Raw genomic sequence first — 27,235 nt, forward strand, 5'->3', positions numbered from 1 at the left:
TATTTCATGCTTAAATGATTTAAAAACATACAGATTCTTTAAGATTATGTATCTGGTTTATTACTTAAAATCATCAAAATAATTTCAATCAGTCAAATATTTTTTACAGTGTTTAACTAGATTACAAAATAAACAGATTGTCTATGTGTAGAAATACCCTGTGTATAAAAAGGATAAATCATTTTAAAAAATCATAAATTACAAAAATCAATAAAAAAGAAAACATTCAGGTCATATAGTATTTAAAGCTGATTGTGGAATTATGAAGCTCATCGATTTTGAAGAAAATATGGCCTTTGTAGGACTGTTACATGATGCAGTTCATTTTAGAGAACTCTAAAGAAACTTTAGACAGTCAAGTCATTCCCCAAAAAAGTCAAGACATTCCCAAAAAAGTAGTCATTCCATTGAAGGGTTATCTCAGGCCATACACATTGCCCTGATTGTAAACAAGACAATTTTTCATTCTAAACAAAATGAACTCGAACAGAACGTTCTGGATTAATTAAATAATATTAATTATTATGAACATGTTGTGCCTTGTGATGGACTGGCGACCTGTCCAGGGTGACCCCTGCCTTTCGCCCAATGTGTGCTGGGATAGACTCCAGTACACCTCCGTGACCCTAATTAGGAATAAAGCATGTAAAGACAATGGATGGATGAATGGATGAAAATGTTGCCTCTCCTCTTTCAGGCTGAAAGAGGAGAGGCAATATAAAACTGGACAAAAATGATGGTACCCCTAGAAAAGAGTGAAAATAATTTGCCCATAGGGGCATGTTAAACAAAAGTGTGTTCTGTAATTAGCATCAAAGGTGTCTTCAAACTTGTAATCCGTCAGTTTTGCTTATTTAAAAAGGGTGAAAAGTCGTCACTGTTTGGTTATCATGGTGTGCACCACACTAAGCATGGAGCACAGAAAGCTAAGGAGAGAGCTGTCTCAGGAAATTAGACGGAAAATTATAGACAGGTTAAAGGTAAGGGCTTCCTGTGACTAAAGTTGCTCAGAAGTTTATGGTCCATGAGACTGTAGCCAACCCCCATGGACATGGCCGCAAGAGGAAAATTGATAACAAATTGAAGAGACAGAAATATGAAAGGTAACCAACAAACTCTAAGGTCAAGCTACATCAGTGTCAGATCGCACCATCCGTCACTGTTTGAGCCAAAGTGGACTTGATGGAAGACGATTGAGGAAGACTCCAACGTTGAAAAGCAAATGATAAAAAAACAGACTGAAATTTACCAGAATGCATATTGACAAGCCACAAAGCTTCTGGGGGAATGTCCTTTGGACAGATGAGACAAAACTGAAGATTTATCTTCAAAAATGGCTAAGAACAAAACATTAGACTACTCTGAAGTGGCCTTCTATGAGCGCTGATCTAGATCCTACTGAACGTCTGTGGAAAGAGCGGAAACCTGCAGTGTGGAGAAGACACCCTTCAAACCTGAGACATGGAGTGGGCCAAAATACCTGCGGACAGGAGCAGAAGTCTCATCGAGAGACTCTAGTTTGCAGTGATTGCCTCAAAAGGTTGTGCAACAAAATATTAAGTTGAGGGTACCATAAATTTTTGTCCAGACCAGTTTCATTAGTTTCGTTTTTTTGCTTTTGCTACAATTTAAAAGCAATGTCTGATTTTTATTAGGTCAGTTTTAAAGTACTGGTTAATTTATTATTACTTTTGTCAGTTTCAAGTTATTTCAGTGACCACTGTGGGTGCCAACACATTCACGTGTGTATGAAACAGATTTCTTAACCTTCCTGTTATCACGGACACACCCCTTCCTTCATCATCCTGTGTGCTTATCTAAATCTAAAATCCAAAAAAGCAGCCATGTCAATCTACAGTATTTAATTTTGAATTTAATAATAATAATAAATAACAATAAAAAAAAAGTTATATAATTTGAGGATTTGTGTAGAAAGTTTGTGTAACATTAAAAAGAGGAACCGTGTTGAGAGAAGCCAGGATGAATCATGTGACATTAAATCATTTGCAGAAGGTTTATAGATGGTTTATGTATATTTCGTATAACAGCTTTATATGCTCTACACATAAAAGAGCATGAAAGGGTTCATATTAATATAAAGCTAGAATTATAATCTTTAAAATGTCTGGTCTGTCTTCATGAACCGGCAAAGAATTCACGACATACCTTTGTCCTTTAAACAGCTTTATTCTTTTAACACAAGTGTCGCACTTCATACAGAACTCATGGAAAGAAAAGACGCGTACACACATTATAGAACAGATATGATGATTACAACAGGCTTGTGTACACAGACATTTTAGCTAGCGTCTCCGTTTGCTAAGTGCAGTGCTAATTAAACAGCGCTCTATATTTAACAAAGAAAATCCAACAAGGAGAGATGCTGTATATGATGACAGCGTCCATGCTAATCACAAGATTTAAGCTAGCATCTCCTAAATGCTAACTGCGCTGAATGATCTCCAAAATGTAAGCGCCAAGATATGCTAACCACTACAACAAGGGTTATTGCTAAATTGCTAACTGTACCGAGTTGGATAATTGCTAGCAGAGCTAAATATGATCTAGTTGCAGTTGCTGGGTCAGAATTTAATGCATTTGTTCCATTGTTGTTTTGTAAAATTGCATAATTAGGCACCAGAAAGGACAGTTTTCTGTCAGAGAAATTTCTAGTCTTAACTTTTGTCTTAATTTTGCGTTTAATGTCCTTTCTAGCTTCCAGGCACAAAAGGTTTTGAAATGTTACACACAGACAGTATTAAAGAGGAGGAAGGCGGACATCAGTGTAGCCACAGATACACACTGGATAATCTATCAGCTATGGGAAACAAGGAGATCCTCAAATCTGTTAATCTTAACCATCAAACAGAACCAATCACATTGCAGCATTAAAGAATGAAGCCCCCATTTCAGTCTCGAGGCTCATTGGGCGGTGGGATCTTCAGATCTGTAGGCTCCACCCCCCAGATCTCACGGGCATACTCTGAGATGGTGCGATCGCTGGAGAATTTTCCAGAGCAGGCGATGTTTCTGATCACCTTCTTGGTCCACTCTTTAGGATTCTGAATAGGGAAAGATGAGAAGGAGGTGATTATTTGTAACTGTTCAAAAATGCAGGATGTAGTGTAGGTTCTTAAGGGTTCCTTAAGAGGTTCTACTTGGAACCCAGCATATAGAGGCACTCTATTGTTAGGTTCTATGTAGAGACTGTAAGGGTTCTTGCTGATGCTTCCAAGCTTATCTAATTTTTATATTTGAGTTTGAGTAGAAGGTAGTTTGCATTTTTCAACACGATTAAGACCCGCCTCCTTTCACAGGAAATGACCAATCACAGACCATTTTTCAGGTCAGTACCCAATCAAAACCTAGATTAAAGCAGACTTAAAACACTTCTGTGGAGAGAGAGAGAGAGAGAGAGAGAGAGAGAGTGTGTGTGTGGGTGTGGCTCTTCTTCACTCACCCTGTAGAGATCGTTGACTTTCTCCTGACAGCTAATATAAGCCTCATAATCTGCAAACACCTTGAACCTGAGACAAAAAAAAAAAAAGCATTAAACCAATGTATTTTTCTTATTTTTTCTCATTTTTATACAACACAAGGCTCCTCAGGATATCTACAGAAGCTTTCTGAGCAGTTCTACTTTAACCTTTGATGTAGGAGCTTCAGCAATAAGAAACACACACACACACACACACACACACACACACACACACACAGAGAGATGTACCTGTCATGATTCATCAACATGTTGACCACGTCCTTGAACAGCTCTGGCTCTTTGGGGCTGAAGAAGCCTGTGCTGATCTGATCTATCACCTGTCTGAGCTCCGGCAAGCGGTTATAGTACTCATGAGCGCTATAGCTATATACACAGACAGACCGGCACACATACACACACAGACAGAAATACACACACACATTCACAGGGAAAGATAGACACAGAAAGGGAGAGAGACAGGGATACAGGGAGATGCATACACAGACATGCAGAAAGACAGAAAAAGGGAGGGAGACAGACAGACAAGACAGACACACAAAGAGAGACAGAGAAAATCAAAAGCCAAGTATTAATACACACCTGAAATTAACTAAAATTCTAAGTTAAAATATTTTTGTATCAAATCATTGTTCAGAATATTTATTATTATTTTTATATAGTTTAAATTTTACACTTAAATTCAGACATTATTATTTACTTAAGCTTATTCTACACACAGAAACATTTTCTGGACACCCAAAGTCAGCCTCAGGTACAGGGTGAGGGTCATGCTGAAGTTTTTGTTCAACATTAGATGACCGATCTGAACGTTGCACCCTTTGCAGGTATACATGCTTATAAACTCTCACACTCCTTCCTGATTAAAACTAGATCCTTTATCTCTCCCCTCTTACCCTTTGCGGTCCAGGGCCTCCACGTCTGCCACCCTCATGCCGAAGATGAAGAGGTTCTCCTCTCCTGCCTCCTCGGCCATCTCCACGTTAGCGCCATCCATGGTGCCGATGGTGAGGGCTCCGTTCAGCATGAACTTCATGTTGCCTGTTCCGGAAGCTTCCGTGCCGGCGGTGGAGATCTGCTCAGACAGGTCTGCTGCTGGGATCACTGAACCACAAACATAATCATGCTCTCAGTGATGAATGTTAATGTAGAAATGAGGTTAATGCAATATTCAGGGTCATATTGAGAGGATAGCACCAAACAAAATGGTGGTTTAGACATCCAATTACATTTAGTTTTGATTGATCCTGTAACTAATAGAAACTGGAATTGGGTTTAAAAAAAAAAAAAAAATATATATATATATATATATATATATATATATATATATATATATATATATATATATAGATATATATATATATATATATATATATATATATATATATATATACACACACACACACACACACACACATATACATACCAACACACACTATTTTATTTATCATCGTCATTTATTATTTAGAGAGAAATATGTATGATATCTGTGGATATATCCACAGACATCAGACATATTTTTGTATGTATTCCTGCCATGAGCTTAAAAACTCAAAACACAGATCCTCCACTCCAAAACATCTACAGCTGTTTAATTGATCTGTTAATTAATCTGTTAAATCAGCTTTTTGTTGGTTGTTTTAAAGAAGAGAGGAGCAGTTACACAGCAGAAGGACACGGTTGAGGTTCACACACACACACCTCTTGCCCTTGTCACAGTCACTCAGAAGCTTTGCCCATTTTTCCTGCTACCAACATATCAACTTCATGACTGTTCTACGTTTATACTGAACAGTATAGTATAGAATTATAAATAAAAAGGAGAAGTAGTTTTTGCATGAAAGCTGTAATTTTGTTGACATGTTTTTTGCTTATTGTCTTAAAAGTTGATGACAAAGACTCTTTCCAGCTCTTTCCATCACATAAATGATACATAACTATATATGTAATGTATATTCCATTGCATTAAACATGACTAGGAAGAAGTTTAAAGATAGATAGATAGATAGATAGATAGATAGATAGATAGATAGATAGATAGATAGATAGATAGATAGATAATTAAATATTGATGCATTATTAAATAAATAAAACTCATTAAATAAATAAAACACTTAATTCAGGATGTGATGTTACAGTATAATAAGCATCTTCTACAGGACTACAGCTCACCTTTCTCAGCCAGAGAGACTCTGTAGTTCTCCAGGAAGATCACCTTCAGCCGGTCTCCCACCACCGGGTCGTTATTGACCACATCAGCCACCGAGGTGATCAGCTTAATGATCATTTTAGCCATGTGGTACCCAGGCGCTGCCTGCAGGGGGCAGAGCAGAGGGGAAGAGAGAGTTTAAAAACCACAACAGCTCTGATTTAATCACCTTGTGATTTCCGATACTGAATGTCACACACTTTTCGACTTCCCCTCGATGCTTTAAGGAAATATGAGCAGTCCTGTTTAAGGTTTAGCTCATTATATAAGCTGAATTTCTTTCAAAAGCTCTGAGGACTCACCTTGCCTCCGATCATGATGGTTCTGGGTACAAACCTCTTGCTTGGGTCTTTTCTGATACCTGTAAAAGATGGAATATTATATATTATATATATATATATATATATATATATATATATATATATATATATATATATATATATATATATATATATATATATATATATATATATATATATATACACACACACACACATTTATTATTGAAGAATTTTTATGACATGTTTGGAGAAATTTCTACTTTCAGCAGCTAATGTTACTGTATAAAACATGAGGAATATAACATTTTAAATGCCTTTTAAAGCAGACAGAGAAGTTGAAGAAATCTGTAGAAGCTGGCATTTTAAATTTCAGAAAGTAAAAAAACTTAAAAAAAAAATATTTATTTAAAATATTTATAAAAAAAATAAAAATTTAATATTTTATGTTACTGAATGTCTACTTATTATTCTTCAAACATTGAACACAATTTTTTAATGCACTCACTGTTGAAGCTTGTTAAACACTTCCACCTACTGGATATACACAGAGTTACATGGTGTGTGTGTGTGTGTGTGTGTGTGTGTGTGTGTGTTTACGGTTATAGTAGGTGATGATGTGCAGGCAGTTGAGCAGTTGCCGCTTGTACTCGTGGATCCTCTTCACCTGAATGTCAAAGATGGACTCTGAATTGATCTGAACCTTGTACGTCTTCTCCAGATACGCCGCTAACTTCTGCTTGTTCTCCTACACACACACACACACACACACACACAGGATCAAGATGCATCCCCCATTCCTCACCCGTTAGTTAAACACACTGTATATAGATCCACTGACCTGTTTGACTTTAGCCACGTCTCGGATGAACACGTCATTATCAATGAAGTCCAGCAGCTTCTTCAGCTGGTACAGGTCCTTCAGGAAATCCTCGCCGATTTTCTGCACACAGACACACGAGAACGGTTTTATCTTACACTGTTTCACATCATAAAAACACAAGTCACAAAGGGAGAAAGCAACAATCCGGAAGATACAAAAGGATATTTTTTTTGGCTGGCGACTTTAGCAGAATTGTAGATTATTTAAAAGTTCAAAAGTCCGATGGAGAAATAAAAATATATAAAAATGAATAAATATAAAATAATAAAGTTATTTAATTAATAAAAAATAAAGAATAAAAATAAATAATAAAAATATACTTTTTAAAAAAAATACAACAGAGCTAGCTTTGAGACATTCGGGGAAAAGAAAATTTAGAAAGTACAAAGTGGAAAAAGTAGTAAAAAGTAACTAAAGAAGGATTTCTGTCAGTTTAGTCTAAAACAGAGCACAGTTTGGTTTTACACGATCAACTGGTGATGTGAAAGTGGTCATGTGGTCCAGGAAGCACAGTGTGGTACCTGTTAAACCAGAAGCTACCTGTCGGAGGTGGTGTCAGTTCGTTTGCAGTGAAACTGCGATTCCAGTGAACGTGAATGCCACTCGAACTCGGGTCCGCACTTATTCAGGAAATAAAGTAACCCGTGTGTGTGTGTGTGCCTTACTGTGTATAACAGCAAAGTGTTGCAGTGTGTTCTATATGCATGGTGTAAGATGAATACTCATGGACCAGGGTTCGATACCAAGAAGTGATTCTGAAACCTGACCAAAGATGCAGGAAGCTCAGAGAACACACACACACTCTGATTCGGACCTCAGCAAACGTTCCCGGTGTGAAAAGCACCTAAAATGTCTCCCCCAAAGCTCTAAGGTGAAAACTCAACATCTTTAAAATCTTGAAAGCTAAGAACATTTAGGATACTATAAACAGTGGCGGGCCGTGCATTTCACACCTAGGCCTTCACTGGTGTCCTTCCTGAATTAACCCACCTCTATACCATCATTATGATGCGTCGCTAGGCCATTTTCTACTCAGCCCTCCTAAAATTCTGCGATTCTCCATAAACTGTACACAAATTCCTGATCTCCTCAGTCCCCTTTAAATTTCATATGAAAACGGCGGCAGATTTCGGCTCCTCCCCGTGTTTCAGCACGTTCTTCAATCCGCAGACTGCGGCGTTGCAGAGCGAGGATCAGAGGACAAGTGTGTGTGTGTGTGTGTGTGTGTGTGTGAGATCAGGAAGACTTGTATCTGGCTTGTTGTACTCAAATGTTATACACATCTATGCAATACAGTGGAATGCTGCAATAAGTTTACCATCCTACCCTGTTAGTCAAACCTTTATTTTATTTTATTTTATTTATTTATTACTATTATACCCTCATTGGGGGCTGAGCCCCCCTTAAATGAAAATTCTAGGACCGCCCCTGGATGCCACGGCAATAGATACTAATCAACCGTTAAATTACAAAGTAAAAAAGAAATTAGTCTACAGTATTTCACACCTCACAAGGAACAGTCTATTTTATTACAGTTACTTTTCTCAAAAAGAGATTCTTGATGCCGTATGCAGCAAACTGCAATCTCCGGAGGACGCAGCATCCGAAAAGAGACGCAGTGAATATAGAAACACTGTAGGGCGAGGGCGGGTCGCTGCCTCTGACTACTCCAATTATCCAATCAAAGGATGGGAAATTGCTGACGTAATCGTATGCCTGCTAGATGGGCCCAGTGACGCCAACTTGAAATCTGATTGGTTAAGGTAACAATTTCATTGCCACTTATTTTAAGCTATGGGCGCCTGCACTTTTAATTCTGAAGGCCTTGAGGCAGGTTTTCACTCTGGGAACACATGATGTCAGCCACTAGCTGAAATATGATTGGATAAATACTCTTATCATAAATATACACTACTGGAAGCAGCGCAACCGAGAGAAAAGCTATGAAATGTAGAGAATAGACTATTAGAATGCAAGTCAGTAATTCAGATCACTGCTGTTTAGGCCAGCAGAGAAGGCCTTGCTGGCCCTGACGGTCCGCCACTGACTATAAATATTACCAATTTTAATATAATTACCTCTGGTCAGCTTTACACTGGTTAAAGTTCTGACATTAAGTGCGATCACATGATGACATAAATCTAAAAAGCAGGTAAAAGGAGTCAATTCAAGCTTTAGAAGAGAATTGTTAATATAATTAATTCCTAAATGCAAATAAAAGTCTTCAGCTCAGTTCACGTAGCCCTGTGTGAGCTTTACCTCAGCGATGACCTCAGCCAGCCCGGGGTTACAGAGCAGGAGCCAGCGGCGAGGGGTGATGCCGTTCGTCTTGTTCTGAAACTTCTCCGGCTCGATGTCGCAGAAGTCTTTAAAACTGCAGAGAAAAAGGAAAATGTGCAATTTTTCACCTCAGCCATGTTCCTACTTCAGCACCGGAGTAAAGATGAAGGAACATGGCTGACCATGCACACTCACACTGTGGTTTTGACGATGTCTGAGTGGATGCGAGCGACTCCGTTGACGGCGTGTGAGCCGACCACACACAGGTGAGCCATGTTTATCCTCTTGGGATCACCTTCTTCGATTAGAGACATCCTGCGAAGACGATCCGAGTCCCCTGGATAGAGTGATGCTACTCTCTGTCAAAGACATTTTAAACACAGTGACTTCACTGAATTCATTCCACAACATGGGCAGACAGGTGGGCAGACAGGTAGGCAGAGAGATTCACAAAGCATTAGAAGGGAAAATAGCAACATACAGAGACAGACAGACAAACAGACAGAAGAATGGACAGGAGGACAGGAAGACAGACAGACAAAAGAATGGACAGAGACAGGCAGACGGTCAGATTTAAGGTAGGGGCACACTAAGGAAGAAACAGACAGACAGACAGACAAACAGATCGAAGAATGGACACACAGACAGAGACAAACAGACAGAGGGAAGGGGCAGACTAAAGTAGTAACAGTCAGACAGACTGGGAGAAGGTTGGACAGACAAGGAAGAGAGACAGACAAATAGACAGACCGAAAGACAGATAAGGTGATGGACAGACATACAGAAAGAGGTAGAAGTGGACTGACATACAGAATAATAGGGAAACAAGTAGGTGGCTTGACTGGCAGACAGACATGGAGACAGATCTATCTATCTGTCCATCTTTTAATTCATCTATTTGTCCATCTATTTTTCCATCTATTAATATGTCTATTTGTCCATCTGTCCGTCTATTTGTCCATCTATTAATTCATCTATTTTTCTGTCTATGGCCAGATATGCTGAAAGATAAGGACAAACAAATAGACAAAAACAAATGGATGGACAAAACAGGTGGACAGATAGCATGATGGATGGACAGAGGTAGAGGTACACAGACACACAAGCTGTGATGGGGACAGACAGGTAGATGGACAGACAGATGGGAAGAGAGGTTGGCAGACATACAGGCAGTCAGACAGAGAGATGGTTGGACAGACAGCAGGATGGGAAGATGAACGGATGGACAGAAAGAGACACAGGAAAAGAGGGATTGATGGATAGACAGTCAGCTGAGATACAGACTGATGAATTGACAGACAGATGAACAGAAAGACAGACAGACAAGGAGACATATGGATGGGTAGAGAGACAGGCAGACAGGGTGGTTTGACTGGCAGATAGACAGGCAAAGAGGCAGATAAACAGACAAATAGATTAAAAAAAAAAAAGACAGATGTATAAATGGACAGACAGATGGACAGCGAGTTCAGTAGGCAGTCAGACAGAAAATTCAAACCAAGAGATGGACGGAAAGAGAGACTGGGCAAGAAAGACAGACTGATGAAAAGAGACAGACCAATAGATGGAGGTATGGAGAGAGGATGAAACAATAATGTCACAACGCAGTCTGTTGAGAAACAGTTTATTTCACATTTTTCTCCAGGAACTGAAGAAACTTCCTCTTTCTTAACACTACATTACATTTCTAACCTAATGAGTGTCACTGCAGTGTGTGTGTGTGTGTGTGTGTCCTCACATTCAGGTGACGCTGGTTGATCTCATAGATGATCTGCAGGTGTCTTGGAAGAAGTTTCTCAAACATGTAGACAGGCCAGCGCTCCAGAGCTTCCGGGAGCACCGTATGGTTCGTGTATGCACATGTCTTGGTGGCGATAGCCCATGCCTACACACACACACACACACACACACACACACACACACACACACACACACACACACACACACACACACACACGTCAGAGCAGCTATTCATACCAGCGTACGATTCGCTCAATCGTCAAATAAATTTCCCAAGCACTCTGCTCTCTACTTCACCTTATCCCAGGATAGTTTCTCTACATCCAGGAGGATCCTCATGAGCTCAGGAATGGCCAGTGCAGGGTGCGTGTCATTCAGCTGGATCGCTACCTTAAAGAGAAAGAGAGACATAGATAAAAAATAAAAATAAAAAGTTTAATTTGATTGTAAAAAAAACCCCGAAATCCTATGATGAAAGGCATGGCTTTGAGCTCAAATATGCAAATGTAAGCATGACATTAAGCCCAAGAAGCAGCTCTGAGTGGGCGTGGCCACAGGATGTGGGTGTGGCTCTAAGTCAATATGTCGAGGGGAGAGCTGTGAGGTTGTTCTGGTTGGAGACGGACCTTACAGAAGCATTAAGTAAAGAAAATACCAGGATCTTTCACATAGCCATGGTGCAAGTTAAGACTTCTCGAAGATGTATATGAAATGGTTAAATTATTCCAAGTCTTTATAGACATTAAAAAAATACAGCTTGGAAAGATTGCTTTACCTTTTCCGGAAAATTCTCCATGGAAGTGCGCACTTGGTCTCTGCTGCCGAACTTGGAGGATTTAAAGCGTCGGATGATGTCCTGTAGAGTGGCTGCCACCACAAAATACTCCTGCTTAAGACGGAGCTCCTTACCCTCAAAAAACTAACACACACACACACTTTAAAAAAATGTACTATAATATGCTAGTGCTTTCTGAAACATCTTACTTTTAAAAAGGATTTATCCACAAGCCCATGAACCTAAACACTCAAAAAAAGAAAAAAGAAAAAAAAAACCAGACAAGCAGTCAGACAGACAGACAGGTGCACACACAGACAGACAGGTGCACACACAGGCAGGCACGTACACACAGACAGACAGACACACAGACAGGCAGACAGGACAGACAGGTGCGCACACAGACAGACAGAAGGGTGCACAGACAGGTAGGTCCACAGACAGACAGGTGCACACACAGGCAGGCACGTACACAGACAGACAGACGCACAGACAGGTGCGCACACAGACAGGACAGACAGACAGACACAGGTGCACAGACAAAAAATACAACACAAAATTAAATATTTAAAACAGATATAAAGAAAAAAAGAAAAAATATTAACTCTTATAACAAACAGTGCATAAACACAAACACTAAACAGAAAAAACCCAAGAAAAAACAAAACTAAAACAAGAAAAGTGCATGAATGTGAACAGAGTAATGCTGAGTGGAAGATAAACAGAAGTCTCTACTGTGGTTAAAAGCGAGTTACCACACTGTAACCTCATGTCCTTATTAGGACATTTCTACACAACCTGCTAGTGAGGACATGCAAACTTTCTACACTCATGCTCACACACACACACACACACACGCGCTCGAACACTCTTGCACACGTGCATGCTCACGCACACCCCCTCCTGCTCACGCACACCCCCCCCTGCTCACGCACACCCCCCCCTGCTCACGCACACCCCCTCCTGCTCACGCACACCCCCTCCTGCTCACGCACACCCCCTCCTGCTCACGCACACCCCCTCCTGCTCACGCACACCCCCTCCTGCTCACGCACGTTTTCCTTGGTTCTTAGTTGTTTTTGACTTTGATATTGGACTCGCTCACTCTCCCCCACAGTGCGTATTCTCTCCGGAGAACTTACATTGTCATTGGGATAAAGAACTCGGGAGATGTTCTCCGCCAGGTTCCGGTCCAACACAGCCTGGATGTAGTCTCCAACGTTAACTACAGCAAATTAAGTGATAAAAAAAAAAAAACCACACATTACACGAGATTTAGACGATTCTTATAAGCAGCAACAGGGAAGTGTGTTCTGTGATTAGTTATCAGCTGCAGCAATAATAACCAGCTCTATAAACCATGACCTTTAATCACTAGTTAGCATGCAGCTTCTTATTTTCTGATCCGGTCTTTCTGCACTAGTTTGCAGTTTGAAGTCACCGGATTTCAATACATTTTCACTTTCACTTTCACTTCATTTACACTTTTATGCATCATGGTGTTTAGTTTGACTGAGATTATGCTAGCAAAGTGCCAACAGAAGAGCTGCACCATTTAAAAAATGCAATATTTATCTTATTATTATAATTCACATCATTCATTCATTCATTCATCTTCAGCAGGTGCTCTATCCTGAGGATGGACACAGAGCTGATCCTGGGAACACTGGGTGAATGACCAGAGAACTCAGATGAGACTTTATATACTGTATACACTCACCCACACTCACCGTGACCCACACTCGCCCATCTCGTAGCCACGCTCACCGTGACCCACACTCGCCCATCTCGTAGCCACGCTCACCGTGACCCACACTCGCCCATCTCATACCGACGCTCACCGTGACCCACACTCGCCCATCTCATACCGACGCTCACCGTGACCCACACTCGCCCATCTCATACCGACGCTCACCGTGACCCACACTCGCCCATCTCATACCGACGCTCACCGTGACCCACACTCGCCCATCTCATACCGACACTCACCGTGACCCACACTCGCCCATCTCATACCCACACTCACCGTGACCCACACTCGCCCATCTCATACCGACACTCACCGTGACCCACACTCACCCATCTCATACCGACACTCACCGTGACCCACACTCACCCATCTCATACCCACACTCACCGTGACCCACACTCACCCATCTCATACCGACACTCACCGTGACCCACACTCACCCATCTCATACCCACACTCACCGTGACCCACACTCACCCATCTCATACCGACACTCACCGTGACCCACACTCACCCATCTCATACCGACACTCACAGTGACCCACACTCACCCATCTCATACCGACACTCACAGTGACCCACACTCACCCATCTCATACCGACACTCACAGTGACCCACACTCACCCATCTCATACCCACACTCACACAATAACCCCCCCCCCTCACCCACACTCACCCACTCATACCCACAATCACAGTGACCCACACTCACCCATCTCATACCCACACTCACACAATAACCCCCCCCTCACCCACACTCACCCACTCATACCCACAATCACAGTGACCCACACTCACCCATCTCATACCCACACTCACACAATAACCCCCCCCTCACCCACACTCACCCACTCATACCCACAATCACAGTGACCCACACTCACCCATCTCATACCCACACTGACTCACCCACAGTGACCCATATCCACACTCACCCACACCCTCACTTACACCCACAGTGACCCATACTCACTCACAGTGACGCACCCATACCAAAACAGACCCACACCCATATTCACTCAGTGTCCCACACTCAGTGACACCCACATTCACCCACAATGACCCATATCCACCCACTCTCACTCACTCACCCCCACCCATTCTCATTCACTCACCCCCACCCACTTTCACTCACTCACCCCCACCTATTCTCACTCACCCACACCCTCTCACTCACCCATCCCCACACACACTCTCTCACCCCCACCCACTCATTAATCCCCACCCACTCTCACCCCCTCCTAATCCCGCTCACACACCTCCACCCACACCCTCTAACAGAGATCCAATCTTTCTACCTGCAGGTTTTGGGCGATGAGAGGAAACTAGAGAACCCAGAGGAAACCCCAACCCTCACACACACACTGGCAACTCTCAGCTCCCAGGTTAGATCTAGAGCATGGGTGCATCTAATTACACAACCACCCAATTTTAACATATACTGATAGATTTTATTGTATCTTTCACCAGTCCACTCAGGGTTTTGTGGAGTTTTTTTTTTTTTTTTTTTTTTATTATTATGATTGTTGCATCCAAATAGCGCTTGATTTTGCCAAAACCTTTAAAATTTGTGATGCAACAGGTGGAGTTTTGGGTTTTCTTTTGTGTGCAAAACTGCATACATTGGCAAAATTGCGAGCACAGGATTCATCTTTTAAACTCCAATGAGAGCTGCACACAGTCTTGACTGAAAGAGACCATTGGCTGAATGTGCGTTTGAGGTCACAGGATGCGCCTCAACCCAAATCTTCATACACAGAGATTTAAGCACTGGGGATACAGAGAAACATCAAAATTCTTATCAAGAATCATTACCCGTAACTACAGATAAGAACATCTGCACAGCCCACAGACTTCCTTTAATACGAAGTGCTGGTTCGAGAGGAACGGAACAGTTGATTTAAGACGAAAAAATATAAATCTTTCACAATAATTTAGGTTAACTTTAACAAATAAAAAGAACTCTTCACATTAAACAGAAAGCTCTCTTGTTAAGTCTGGAGTTAATCCTCAGCTTTATAGTCTATAATATGAACTCATGATTACAGGGAAAAATTACAGGCCTGTATTTGTAGCAGCGATTTTTATTTCGTTACCTTGTTTGGTGTTGAAATCCTCCGCAACATTCTTTGCGCAAACAAACATTAGAAATTTGGGGGATTGTTCACTACTTCGGCTCACTCTGGTCGATCCTGATGTTTACTATGTATGGCTGGTTCTCTTTTGTCTCTGCTTAATCAAATAGGCAAACAGCACTGTTCATGACAGCATTCATACTTTAAGTCAGCTTTTTCAACGCGTTATATTACATTTACATGTTACGACTTACATTTAAACAATTGAGAAGTTGAGGTCTTTGTTCAAGGGTCCAGTAGTGGCAGCTTTTAGATATGCTGGAGTTTAAACTCACGATCTTCCAATCACTGACCTACCATCATGCACTGGTTAAACTAATGGGTTACACTAATCAGTCTCTCCCAGATTTCCGGGAGACGGCTCACGGATTTTCCACAGATTTGAGCCGAGACATGTCAGGTCACGTCATCAAAACACACGTTCAGCCAAACCCCCCTTCAACTCATGCGTGTTGAACATGAGTACAGCTCTCATAAAAGTCATTATATACGGGTCATCACTTGGAGGAGACTAAAAGAAGAATCCCGTGCTTGTGATTTCTCCAATTTAACCACTTTTCCACAAAAATAAACCAAGCATTTCACAAAAACACAATCCTGGATGGATGGTTCAATGAGTTACACCAATGGCCGGTTGCCAGATCCTCCTATGACTTTAGAGTAGCAGTTAGTATTCTACAGAGATCTCAGTCTCTCAGTGTAAACTGAGAAACATCACCTTTCTTCCGGTCTAAACTGCGACCACATTAACACATTTCATCTGCTGCATCTTCAAAACGGTTTTGGCGCTAAACTTTAACCTAGAATGTTTATTATGGATGTCCAGTCCGAGCTCGGATCCTAGCAGCAGGAGAGGAAAAAGCTGAATACGATAAATAACCATAACAAGAAGCAGCAGGAACGTGTTCACGTGTTAATGAAAAAAGGGGTGAATGACATATTTTATTTATCTGTAATAAATGATGATGAAAGAGCAGGACAGAACATGTGGAAAATAAAATAAAATAAATACATCAGAACAGCTCTGACTTTTTGTTAATCTGGACAAATTTTGCCTTTTTTTTTTTTTTTTTACTGACCATCATTTCACATTTTATTTCTTCAAAAAAAAATTCAAGTTAGTTAAATAAGTTTTTTAACTTAATTTTATTTGTATCAACTTATTTAATTATTCAATGTCATGTATTTCCTCTTCTTTTAATGTCTTCAAAATAAATAAAAATGATTTTAAATGTTTATGCTTTTCATATTACAGGACATAAACATGACTTCTATGTGATAACTTTAGGTTTTATTTAAGCATAAAACAATTATGAAAATTATTTTAATTCATACTGAAATCATGTCTAGGAATCTCTTGTTTATGAACAAACAAAAAAAACTTTATTCTGTCAAATCAACAAAATAAGACTGATTCATAGTTATATTAATCCAGTGTTTTTTAAAATGCTAAGTATAATAATGCCACCTATATATTTAACCAAATGTTCGTTTTAATTGATTTAGACATTCAGCCATTTCCAGACTAAAGTCTATTAAAAATGATAAAAATTAAGCTTAGCAATTATTAGCAGTTTAATTAAAAATAAATGTGCTTGTATGACTGACTATGTGAATGAATGTGTGTGTGTGTGTGTGTTACCGTACATTCTTGCAGGTTGAAGTCATTAGGTGCTTTAGCAGACCAAAGTCTCATGGTGTTAACAGTGTTGTTCTTGTAGCCGGGGACGGGCGTGTCGTACGGCATCGCAAGGATCACCTGCAACACGAGCCGGGGATTAAAGCCACAAACAAGATACAAGAACTTTCATCAAGATGGACCAACAAGATACAATTTTATTTGTATAGCACTTTTAAAAATGGACATTGTCTCAAAGCAGCTTTACAGAACATAAGAAACAAAAGTCCAAGATTAATGTTAGACAAAATCGTCCCTAATGAACAAGCCTCAGGTCACTGTGGCAAGGAAAAACTCTTAGGTGGTAAGAGGAAGAAACCTCACAACGAACCAGACTCAAAAGAGAACCTCATCCTCATCTGGGTAAGAGTGTGATTATAAATGATTATAAACACCAGTGTGTGATTATAAATGATTATAAAGACTGGAGAGTGTGATTATAAATGATTATAAAGACTGGAGAGTGTGATTATAAATGATTATAAACCCACGAGAGTGTGATTATAAATGATTATAAAGACTGGAGAGTGTGATTATAAATGATTATAAACCCATGAGAGTGTGATTATAAATGATTATAAACCCACGAGAGTGTGATTATAAATGATTATAAACCCACGAGAGTGTGATTATAAATGATTATAAACCCACGAGAGTGTGATTATAAATGATTATAAACCCACGAGAGTGTGATTATAAATGATTATAAAGACTGGAGAGTGTGATTATAAATGATTATAAACCCACGAGAGTGTGATTATAAATGATTATAAAGACTGGAGAGTGTGATTATAAATGATTATAAACCCACGAGAGTGTGATTATAAATGATTATAAAGACTGGAGAGTGTGATTATAAATGATTATAAACCCACGAGAGTGTGATTATAAAATGATTATAAACCCACGAGAGTGTGATTATAAATGATTATAAAGACTGGAGAGTGTGATTATAAATGATTATAAACCCACGAGAGTGTGATTATAAATGATTATAAAGACTGGAGAGTGTGATTATAAATGATTATAAACCCACGAGAGTGTGATTATAAATAAGTACAAACACCAGAGAGTGTGATTATAAATGATTATAAACACCAGAGATTGTGATTATAAATCATTATAAAGTGTGATTATAAATGATTATAAACGCCAGAGTGTGATTATGAATATCCCGAAATCGTGAAACATTTCAAATAATAGGTTTCCTCTATCTGAAGTAAATTTTAAGTGAAATTGAGGTAGTGTACACAGACTCTATAGCTGTGTCTAATACTGTACTGTGACAGTAGCTACAGCACTATATTCACTTCCTCTTCACCTACTGTTCTGGTCAGCAGTGCACTAGGGATAATCGGACACAGCTTACTGTTTTTGATGTTCCCTTAGTGACTTCCCCTCACCATTTCCTATTTTCCCTTTGGGGAATCACTTGAGGGAACTGAGGGGTTTTTCTGATGCTATGCAATTTATTAATTCACTCATTTATCTTCAGCGGCCGCTTTGTCGTCCTTAGGGCCTCTGGAATGCTGAAGCCTGTTTTGTGTGTGTGTGTGTGTGTGTGTGTGTGTGTGTGTGTGTGATCTATTCGGAATACATCTTGGCACGCTCTCTGCTCTGGGCTGAATGTCTGATTCTATTTGTTTATGACCGTGATCCACCATGTCTGTTTTGGCGGACATCTGTTTGTTTAAATAGATAGCACTGAATATGACACCTTTTTTTCTGTATAAATACTCTCTGTTTATCTTTCGAATTCTGAAGAGTTTTGCTATTCAGTCACGGTCTCTGTGTGATTCTTTGGCAAAAAGTTTTCCTGATTTCAGTAGAGATCGCTGATTTCAGCAGCTTGGCTCAGGCTTCCTCTCCGAGTGAACCCGGACATCAATCGACAAAAAAATTAAAAAATCTAAAGCAAAGTACAAGATGAAAATTCGCTCACCTGAGTGTCCACCCACTTAGGCCCCTCCCCTGTATGCTCCACCCGGCCGTAGAAATGCACCGGGAGCATGTACTCTGGGCGGGCTTTCTCCCAGGGGTTACCATAGCGCAGCCAATCATCAGCTTCCTCCACCTGAGAAGTAAACAGAGCACAGGAAGTCACAGGAAAGTCGCTGGCTCGAGAGGACAAGCAGACTTGGAGAATTAGCTAGTCGCTGCCCAGTTTCCAAGCGAATGTTACTCATGGGTAAAATATGGTGTGGTCACACGCTACAGCTTTTTAGCAAATCGAGGATTAGTGGTGAGGAAAGTGCTTCTGTCATACCTGCCAACCGCTAGAGATTTTCTGGTTGAAGATTCCAAACTCGTAGCGAATGCCGTAACCATACGCTGCCAGACCGAGAGTCGCCAAGGAGTCCAGAAAACAGGCTGCGAGAGAGAGAGAGAGAGAGAGAGAGAGAGAGAGAGAGAGAGAGAGATGGAAAGAAAGATGGAAAAAGACACAGACAGAGAGAGCGAGAAATACAGAGAAATACACAGAGAGAAGAAGATTCAGATAGACAGAAATGAAAAACAGAGACAGGAAAAAAAAAAAGAGAGAGAAAGACAGAAAACAGAGAGAGAGACAATTGCATTATAAAGCTCACTCTTGCAGAAAGGGAAATTACAGAACTCATTTCAAAACAGAAAATGATCTGTGTGTGTGTGTGTGTGTGTGTGTGTGTGTGGGGAAGCGAGGAAGAAAGAAAGAGTGATCCGATACCTGCAAGCCGGCCCAGTCCACCATTCCCCAGTCCAGCGTCTTCCTCGATCTCCTCCAGCTCTTCCAGATCCAGTCCAAGCTGAAACACACCAACACCACCAGCACATACACACACACTACTGTAAATAACAGTGCAGAAATCCTCTCTCTACTGTTCACAGTACATCACACACACAAGCACTCTCTCACACACACATCCTCACACACACACACACACACACACACACAAGCACTCTCTCTCTCTCTCACTCACACACACACACACACACCCTCTCTCTCACACACACACCCTTCATTTATTAGAAGTCTACAGCTGACATTCCAGATGAAAGCAGGACACACGGCAGCCATCTTGCCTACACAGGTAAAAGCAGGCGTTCCAATCAGGAAGAAGTTACCTGATAAGGACATGTCCCAAATGCCATAAACGTGAATGTTTAAACTATGGTACGTCTAAAACCGCACGAAAAGAGCCGCTAGGCTGAAGGCTGTCGACTTTTAACTGTTTACAAAAATTCAACAGATAGTAACTTGTAACACAAGTCAAGTGTGAGGAGCTCGTTATTAGTGTCCACCTGCTTCACCAAAAGCTCCGCCCACAAGCTGCTGCTCAAAACATAAGGGCAGTGTCCAGTACATCAAACAACAATGTACAAGTCAGAATTTTTCCTAATTTTCATCTGGCAGGCTGTTACACCAATCGCCCACGTGCATTTGACGTGTGTGTGACGGATTCACCTGGTAAATGGCTTCATCACAGGCGTTCTGAAGTCCGAGGTTTATCATCGTGTTCTGAAGGGTTCTGCCCATGTAGAACTCCAGAGAGAGGTAGTGGATCCTCTGAGTGAGAGAGACAGAGATAACAGAAGCATTAAACCGTGTGTGTGTGTGTGTGTGTGTGGTTCAAGTAATAGAAAAGTGTAACCTGAAACAGCAACAAATCCTTAGCGGAGAATTCATGCACACACACACACACACACTTCACATCTACAGCCGCCAGTGTTCGTTAGCTCCTGTTAGCACTTACACTACAGCAGCTGTAACTGAAATAGCAGCCTCTTTCTTTCTTTTTATTCCTCTTTCACAAAAAAAAAAAAAAATCCACCTCACAGCTTGTCCTGTTACGCGAGAAACCGCGACTTTGCCGAAATGAAGACTTTCCCTCGATTACCTTTGACCGTTCCTAATAGCTGACACTGGAGACTCCTTCCATAAACACTGCTAAACATCTTCTAATGGTTTTTAATTAAACGCTTTTTAAAATCAGTTTCCGTGGAGCATCCAGCATACACGTTAAGGCTGGGAAAAACGGAAGATACGATCCTATAATACTGATATCATAATTCAATAAATTCAGCATACACTTTCTGAAAATATTGAAGATACGTTCATATATTGTTCATGATTAAAAAAAAAAAAATTAGAATTACAGACTCTGAAAGCAGATTTGCTCAAATTTTCTACAATCTAACATTTGTGTTTAGACATACACATCTAGAACTTCAGAAGATCTGGACTCCATAGCAGCTTTTATTGGCTAAGGACCACCCAAGAGGGTGTCTGACATCTAAAGCAGCCAATCACAGTCCGTTTTGTTCAGAGTCATGTTTAGGGGCGTGAAGATGTAAAGTCTCTACAAAAACAGACCCACATGCAACGTTCATGAAACGATCTAAGCTGCTGTAACAAGAATTTCCCTCATGGGATCAATAAAGTATCTATCTATTAATAGAAAAACATGATTTGAGCTGCAGCTGAAAACGCCATCTCCAGCTTCTAAACCAATCATAAGTGAGAATTCAACAGCATAATGTTTATTTTTTATTGCCAAATCCATCAGAGCACAAAGCATTTCTGTTCAGCTACTATGAGAAACCACTCATGAACAAAGCTCTGCACCCTGGCTGTGGTCCAGGAAACAGTTTACTTTCTGACTTCCTCGACATAGTTCTCTTGAGCTGCTCGTTCCTGCACATGACCCAGGCCTCACAGTGACTCTGCACTTTGACTTCCAGGTTAAATTCCTTCGAAAAGGGGCGTGAAAATGAGCCTAATATAATTCAATCAGTTTTCTCGAAAAAAAGAAAACCAACACACACCACGAGACTGATCAAACATTTAACACACCATCAGGAGACCTAAATGCAAATTATCGAGTTGTTGAACATATTTTCCTTCTGGGTTTCGGACAAAGACCGAATTATCCATAGCAACGGTGAGAAACGTCCATTTCCAAGAATCTGGAAGCAACCGCTGCATGTCACACCGCTCTATAAATAGCCCTAAGGGGGGGGGTTCAGGATACACTATAACCCACCCGAGGGCCAGTGGTTTCACATGATCCTATAGGGTAACGCTGCATGCTTTCCTGCCCATCCCATCCCATCCCACCCCACAGCACACCGCTGATATCAGAAGAACCAACATCAAGCTCTTTCTGCTGCACTACAAAGTCTGGACACATGTCAGAACTTCTCTAGAATCCAGAGCATTAATCAAAAACAAACACTGCTCTGGGGTCAGTGTACACTGCTCCTTTCAGAAGAATTCCAAAGCAAGAACTGACCCTAGATCAGCGTGGTAAAGTAGCTCAGAGGGGAAAAAAAAACAGAAGCATGTATTTGCATATGACTGATATGTAAATACTAAAGCAGCAGGAGTGTGACGGAGTAAATATACACTGATCAGACATAACATTATGACCACCTGCCTAATATTGTGCTGGTCCCCCTTTTGCTGCCAAAACAGTCCTGACCCGTTGAGGCATGGACTCCACTAGATCCCTGAAGGTGTTGCGGTGGTATCTGTCACCAAGATGTTAGCAGCAGATCCTTTAAGTCCTGTAAGTTGCGAGGTGGGGCCTCCATGGATCGGACCTGTTCGTCCAACACATCCCACAGATGCTCGATTACACTGAGTCAACCCCTCAAACTCGTTGTGCTCATCAAAAATGGCTCCTGAACCATTTTTGCTTTGTGGAACGGCTATGCAGCCCCATACGCAACAAACTGTGTATTCTGACGCCTTTCTATCAGAACCAGCATTAACTTCTTCAGCAGTTTGAGCAACAGTAGCTCGTCTGTTGGATCGGATCACACGGGCCAGCCTTCGCTCCCCACGTGCATCAATGAGCCTTGACCCTGTCACCAGTTCACCACTGTTCCTTCCTTGGACCGTTTTTGATAGATACTGACCACTGCAGACCGGGAACACCCCACAAGAGCTGCAGTTTTGGAGATGCTCTGATCCAGTGGTCTAGCCATCACGATTTGGCCCTTCTGTCTTAAACTAGCCAACAATCTTGCCATTCATTACTACACTGTGTTAGCTACAATGATTTGGCTTGCTAGCTTTATTAAAGGTAGACACGAAACAAAGCAAACAAATCCGTGTTCTAGCATCTTGACGTACTAACGGTTGCCATGTTTTCCACCGCTAGCTTACGAAGATGCACAAAATGATGCACAAAAACCATCAACCATCTTGACCACAAATGACGTGCATTAGAAAAATACTGCTACCCGCTATTCACAAACATTTCCAAGCAAAATAACCAGCGCTGTTTTCTATGTGTTTGCCAAAAAAACAAAACATCTGGAACCAAAAAAAAGCAGCTCTGAAATATTTCACAACAATTATACAACCAGCCCTCATTCTCACCAGACGTTGCATAAACATCTTCCTGTTACTTGCCCCGCCCACTTTTTTGCTGTAAACACCAACCACGGCTGTTATTTTCCTTTTTTTGTCCCGTCACCATGAGCTAAGCGCTGGGTGTAGTGGAATTTTGAGCACAAAGCAAAAATTGTTGTCTTCTCAGTTCATGTGTTTATTCTTTCCTGGCTCGGCTGAGCAGTTTAGCCGTCTGGCTTCAGTCCAGCCTGAGTGGCGCTAGCCTTTCAGAGCTGAGTCACTGTACGGCTGAGGCGAGACCGAGGATATCTGATGGCTCAGTCCTGGAGTCAGACTGCACAAATCAAGGTGAAATCATTAGGAGTGGCAGTGTGTCAAAATGAATCCATATCTAATGAGAACATGGTGAGACATTTGATGAGGAAACACTTGCAGGTTGTGAAGGTGCTGAAATTTCTGCTGTGTTGATTTACAAGTATGAACAGGTCTGGGTTTTTTTCCCAGCTGACTCAACTTCCTTTACTTGTAAATAAAAAACATTAATTAATGGGTTCTGACAAAGACTGGAGTACAGTGAGGTCATAAAAAGGTTTTACTATATTAAACAAAACATTACCAGTTAGCACTGTGTCCTAATATCAGCCACTGCTTTCACTTCGGTTACTGGTAACTGACATCCTGAGCAAGCTCGTGCAACAACGTTGGCCCATGTTGATGGTAAATCTATTTAGAAACGGTTCATTTCCTCTTTTAAACATCAGCTTTTATGTTGTTGTGGCAAAGGATGAAATATCTTTTATTTATGCAAGATCCTTTCCTCTGCTTCCTTTTTCCATCAGTGATAGCAGACATGCAGTTAGTGATGGAGCAGGACCAGATGAGGATATCATATTGATATTGTGCTAAGTCATGGTTCAGTAACTCAGAACACTGATGGACAGCAACTCCTCCTCCTCATCAGACTCATCCTCCTTCCTCTACTTCCCCTCTTCCTCTTCCACACATACTCTTCTTCCTCCGACACCTACTCCTTTTTCTCCTCCCACTCCTTCCTCCCCTTCCTCCAACACCTACTCCTACTCCTCCCACACCTACTACTCCTACATCTACTCTTTTTCATCCTCCTGCTCTTTCTCCCACACCTACTCCCCCTACATGTACTCCTCTTCCTCGTCCTACATCTACTCCTCTTCCTCATCCTACTCCTCCTCCTACACCTACTCCTCTTCCTCCTCCCACACCTACTAATTTCCTCCTCCTCTTCTTCCTACACCTCCTCCTCCTCCATCTACTCCTCTTCCTCCTCCTACTCTTCCTCCTACACCTACTTCTTTCTCCTCCTCCACCTTCTCATCTTCCTCCTCCTACTCTTCCTCCTCCTCCACCTTCTCATCTTCCTCCTCCTACTCTTCCTCCTCACAGATACTTTCTTAAAGAAAATGCATGTGTATCAACTATATTTGGGGAAATAATTACAACACAAACACAAACAAGCCCTCTGGACCAGATAGGTTTTCCAAAAAGGTTTTCTCGGCAACTTTACAAACACAATATTGGCTTAATCTGCTGCTGTGTTTTTTTGCAATACCGTAAATAAGAAAGAATTAAATATGTATACATACATGTATATTACTCTCCAAGTGAGATTTCTGTACAGATTAACTGTTAAAGGTTGTGGAGTTTGCTATTTTGTGGTAGTGTGTGTATAAAATAAATGTACACTAGTCATAATTAAAGTGCAGTGTGACTATGTAAATACGTGTTGAGTAATATTCAATGCAAAATCAGTAGGCATGTCCATCCCCAGCATACACACAGTTCCCCAACCTCGCTGTAGGGAACCACTTATAGTCAAGACGTCTATCTATACGCTCTCGGAAAAAAATCTTTTATTTAGATAGAAGCAAATTAACAGAAAAATGCTTTACATTAAAACATAATGAGCCTATATCATGCACCTTTCAAAGGTCTACTATATCTAGGTGAAGGTGTACCACTATTGAGGGAACCATCCCAACAACAAGGACCAGTACGGAGTACAGCTTAGTACTGTTTAATCATGAGAATATACACTGATCAGCCATAACATTATGACCACTGAGAGGTGAACTAAATAAGACTGATTATCTCCTCATCCTGGCAGCTGTTAGTGGGTGGGATATATTAAGCAGCAAGTGAACATTTTGTCCTCAAAGTTGATGTGTTAGAAGCAGGACAAATGGACAAGCGTAAGGATTTGAGTGAGTTTGACGAAGGGCCAAATTTTGATGGCTAGACCACTGGATCAGAGCATCTCCAAAACTGCAGCTCTTGTGGGGTGTTCCCAGATTGCAGTGGTCAGTATCTATCAATAGTGCTTCAAGGAAGGAACAGTGGTGAACCAGAGACAGGGTCATGGGCGGTCAAGGCTCAGTGATGCACGCTGGCCCGTGTGATCCGATCCAACAGATGAGCTACTGTTGCTCAGATTGCTGAAGAAGTTAATGCTGGTTCTGATAGAAAGGTGTCGGAATACACAGTGCAGGACGGGTCAGGGCTGTTTTATCAGGAAAAGGGGGACCAACACAATATTAGGTAGGTGGTCATAAAGTTATGCCTGATCAGTGTACACTAATGTGCAAACTTCTTAGGAACCCGCATAGAGAAAAGCTGGAAAGCTGGAAAGCTAACACGCCTTCAAAAAGAAAACAAAAGCCACAAACAAACCCTAAACAAACAAAAAGTTAGTATCCTTCATCATTAGAACCCTGTGCTTTTTGATGAAAAGTGATAAAATACACACCTAGGACTTAATTAGTGCACGAATACGGTGCCTAAGGTAAACTTTTAAACATCTGCTCATATATATGAGCATTTTGAGATATTTTGTATATATTTTAGACACGTTGTCAGTAACAGACATGTCCATAGAGGGATCAAATGGCTGGTTGCGCATTAATGTGCACTTCATAAGGTGCACTGAGGAAAGAAGTTTGGACTTCCTGCATGCCTGCAATGGAGGAAAGAGAAAACTTTGTCGCACCTTCGGGTCTTTCTCGTAGTAGTGCTGCTGTGTGCGGATCCAGCGGCCCACCAGGTGATCCCGCACCGTGTGCGCCAGGGCGAAGTAGTAATCCCGCGGCGTGGCCACGTTCCGGTCCTTCACCAGCGTGAAGTGCAGGTGCCGGTTGAAGCTCTTCATGATCTCGGCCACGTCTCCGAGCCCGGCGATACCGCGCACGCTGATCTGCTTGCGCTTCTCGTGGTCGCTTAACGGCTTCGCCATGTCGGGAGAGGAGAGGAGAGGAGAGGAGAGCAGAGCAGAGGAGAGGAGAGGAGAGGAGAGGAGAGCAGAGCAGAGCAGAGCAGAGCAGAGACACCGGGGAGATGGAAGGAAACCGAGGCAGAAGAAATCCAGCTGAGAGTAAACTTCCACTCTGGTCTGCAGAGACGAGACACGCCCCTAATGTCAACTAGGGGCGAGGGATGGGAGGTGCTTAGCGCCTGGGCGGCGCTCTGATTTGATAGGCGAGCTGTTTTCTGATAGGCTGATCGACACGTCAATCACACTCCATTAGACAAAATACGGAAATTAATGGCGAGAAAAAACACCACCACCAACATAATAATAATAATAATAATAATAACATATTTTATTAACATATAACTTTTCATTTTGAATGCTTTCTGAATT

The 27,235-nt window shown here is 41.3% G+C and overlaps 1 protein-coding gene across 1 annotated transcript; it reads right to left on the reverse strand.

Annotated features, from left to right (window-relative positions):
• Window positions 1–2,620: 2,620 nt before the first annotated feature.
• Window positions 2,621–26,976, reverse strand: pygb (phosphorylase, glycogen; brain). Its single transcript, XM_058399486.1, has 20 exons — window positions 26,585–26,976; window positions 20,668–20,769; window positions 19,930–20,008; window positions 19,492–19,595; window positions 19,168–19,299; window positions 17,195–17,306; window positions 12,804–12,886; window positions 11,662–11,805; window positions 11,184–11,276; window positions 10,885–11,031; window positions 9,342–9,505; window positions 9,126–9,240; window positions 6,825–6,926; window positions 6,584–6,731; window positions 6,008–6,066; window positions 5,669–5,810; window positions 4,393–4,600; window positions 3,728–3,862; window positions 3,461–3,527; window positions 2,621–3,062 (listed from the first exon to the last, which is right to left on the reverse strand). The coding sequence occupies exons 1-20, from the start codon at window positions 26,825–26,827 to the stop codon at window positions 2,910–2,912; spliced, it is 2,532 nt and encodes an 843-aa protein (XP_058255469.1). The 5' UTR covers window positions 26,828–26,976; the 3' UTR covers window positions 2,621–2,909.
• Window positions 26,977–27,235: the final 259 nt, after the last annotated feature.

The sequence above is a fragment of the Hemibagrus wyckioides genome, linkage group LG09, assembly GCF_019097595.1.
Source record: "Hemibagrus wyckioides isolate EC202008001 linkage group LG09, SWU_Hwy_1.0, whole genome shotgun sequence".
Lineage (NCBI taxonomy): Eukaryota > Metazoa > Chordata > Actinopteri > Siluriformes > Bagridae > Hemibagrus > Hemibagrus wyckioides.